Below are 2,149 nucleotides of genomic sequence, written 5' to 3'. Positions count from 1 at the left end.
GAGGAGGAGGAGAGGAGGAGGAGGAGGACGGAGGAGGAGGAGGAGGAGGAGAGAGGAGAGGGGGGGGGGGGAGGGTGGTGGTGGAAGAGGAGAAGCAGAGAAAGGATGAAGCAAGGAGTAGAGTTGGATATGACGATGGCACCGTGGATAAAAGAGACGCACAAAGATTGGGAAGGAGAAGGAGGAGGAGAAGGAGGAGGACGAGGAGGAAGATGGAAGAGGGTATGGGGCAGGTGCAGGAGGAGCAGCTGACCTTGCGGTGGTGGGTGAGGTACATGAGCAGCAGGGCGTCCTTGTCGTCCTGCGTCTCCTCCAACGCCATCTGCGCGCCTGCCATACAAGGATCAGGAGGAAGAGAAATAGAAGGAGGGGGAGGGGAGGGAGGAGAGCGCGGTGAGGAGAAGACTGAGCATGGACGCAGTAAGGAGAGCAGGGGGTAGTGGGATCAAGAAACGAGGACGGGGAGAAGGAGAATGAGACGGAGGAGAGAGAGGGGAGGAGAGAGGAGCAGGAGGAGGTGAAAGATCGATGAAATACCTCGAACAGCCTCATACTCTGAGGAAAGTTTTCGTTTGAGGAGCAGAATGCGATTCAACAGCTGAAAAACGTTTCAGTGCAAATATGAGAAGAAAAAAGGGAAGGAGAAGAGGAGGAACAGGAGGAAGAGAAGGAGACAGTAGATTAGGTGGTGGTGGTGGTGGAGGAGGAGACAGTAGATTAGGTGGTGGTGGAGGAGGTGGAGGAGGAGACAGTAGATTAGGTGGGGGTGGAGGAGGAGGAAGAGAAGGAGACAGTAGATTAGGTGGTGGTGGTGGTGGTGGAGGAGACAGTAGATTAGGTGGTGGTGGATCAGGTGGAGGAGGAGACAGTAGATAAGGTGGTGGTGGAGGAGGTGGAGGAGGAGACAGTAGATTAGGTGGTGGTGGAGGAGGTGGAGGAGGACCTCGTTGGATAGGTGGCTCCTAATTCCGTGAAGCATCTCCTGCGCTACCTCTGTCTTGTCGTCACTCGCTTGCCTGTCCTCCTCTTCCCTCACCCGCGTGCTTCGACACGATTCGACGATGATGCTCGTACAAGGTGAGTAGAAGTGCTGCTCAGCTGCTCAGCTCCCTCTCCTCCTGCTCTTGCTCCTGCTCCTGCTCCTGCTCCTGCTTATCCTCCCACTCCCACTCCTGCTCCTGCTCCTGCTCCTGCTTATCCTCCCACTCCCACTCCTGCTCCTGCTCCTGCTCCTGCTCCTGCTCCTGCTCCTGCTCCTGCTCCTGCTCCTGCTCCTGCTTCTGCTCTTGTCTTCCCTCGCTTGCTCGAAACATTTTTCACTTATCTCTTTCCCTCCACCCCCATCTCCTGCTCCTCCTGTTCTCCCTTGTCCTCCCCGATCTCATTCTCACCTTCCAGCGCTACAAATTCGAAGTCGATCATGCCGCAGCTCTGCAGTCTGTCGTGAGAGGGCAGGAGAACGACAGGAAGGAGGTGGAGAGCATCTGGATAGCAGATAGGAGGAAAAAATCACATCTTCAGTCCCGCGAAGCTTCTGAACTCGATGCAGCAGCGGCTCCAGCAAGTCGTCGGCCCCGTCGGGCACTACCACGAACGCTTGCTGCAGTCGAGTTAAGATCAGTCTCCTGCATCTCGTCCCCCCCCCTTCCCCACTCCCAAGGACCTCTCCTCCTCCACCACCCCCGCGCCTCCTTCAGCATGACCCAGCTCCTCTTGCTCCGCATTGCTCTCCCGCCCCCCTCTCTCCCTCTGCCCCTCCCTATCACCTGCGATGTCACAACAGCGTTGAGCGGAGAGCAGCTGAGAACAATCGCTCCTCCTCGCACGAGCAGCGCAGACTCGCTTCCAGCTTGGAGAGCACGGAGATCTCTGGTTAGGAAAAGATTAGAGGAGCAATGGAGGAGCGGAGCCGAAGACTTAATGGTTGGGAATGTGAAAAGATGAAACAAGTAGAAGGATGGGGAACAGGAGAAACAGGAGGAGAAAGTGTACATAGATGAAGAACAGGGTGAGAGAGGTAGGGGCACAGGGAGAAGGAAGAGGAGGAAAAGTAGGCTAGAGAAAGGGAAGACGGCGCAGGAGCAACAAGAGCAAGCCAGAAAGGAGAATGAGGAGGAAGAGGTTGAGAGAGAGGTTGAGAGAGAGAGAG

The 2,149-nt window shown here is 56.1% G+C and overlaps 1 protein-coding gene across 1 annotated transcript in view; it reads right to left on the bottom strand.

Annotated features, from left to right (window-relative positions):
• Positions 1–1,320: 1,320 nt before the first annotated feature.
• Positions 1,321–2,149, bottom strand: part of GUITHDRAFT_117489 (hypothetical protein) — a gene marked incomplete at both ends in the record, with an annotated part of 1,843 nt that continues 1,014 nt past the window's right edge. The window contains 3 exons of the mRNA XM_005823303.1: positions 1,321–1,431; positions 1,514–1,600; positions 1,767–1,869. Coding sequence (XP_005823360.1) covers positions 1,321–1,431; positions 1,514–1,600; positions 1,767–1,869 — 301 coding nt within the window. The remainder of the gene's footprint in view (positions 1,432–1,513; positions 1,601–1,766; positions 1,870–2,149) is intronic.

This window comes from Guillardia theta, assembly GCF_000315625.1.
Source record: "Guillardia theta CCMP2712 unplaced genomic scaffold GUITHscaffold_111, whole genome shotgun sequence".
Classification (NCBI taxonomy): domain Eukaryota; class Cryptophyceae; order Pyrenomonadales; family Geminigeraceae; genus Guillardia; species Guillardia theta.
This window is presented reverse-complemented; position numbering and strand designations above follow the sequence as displayed.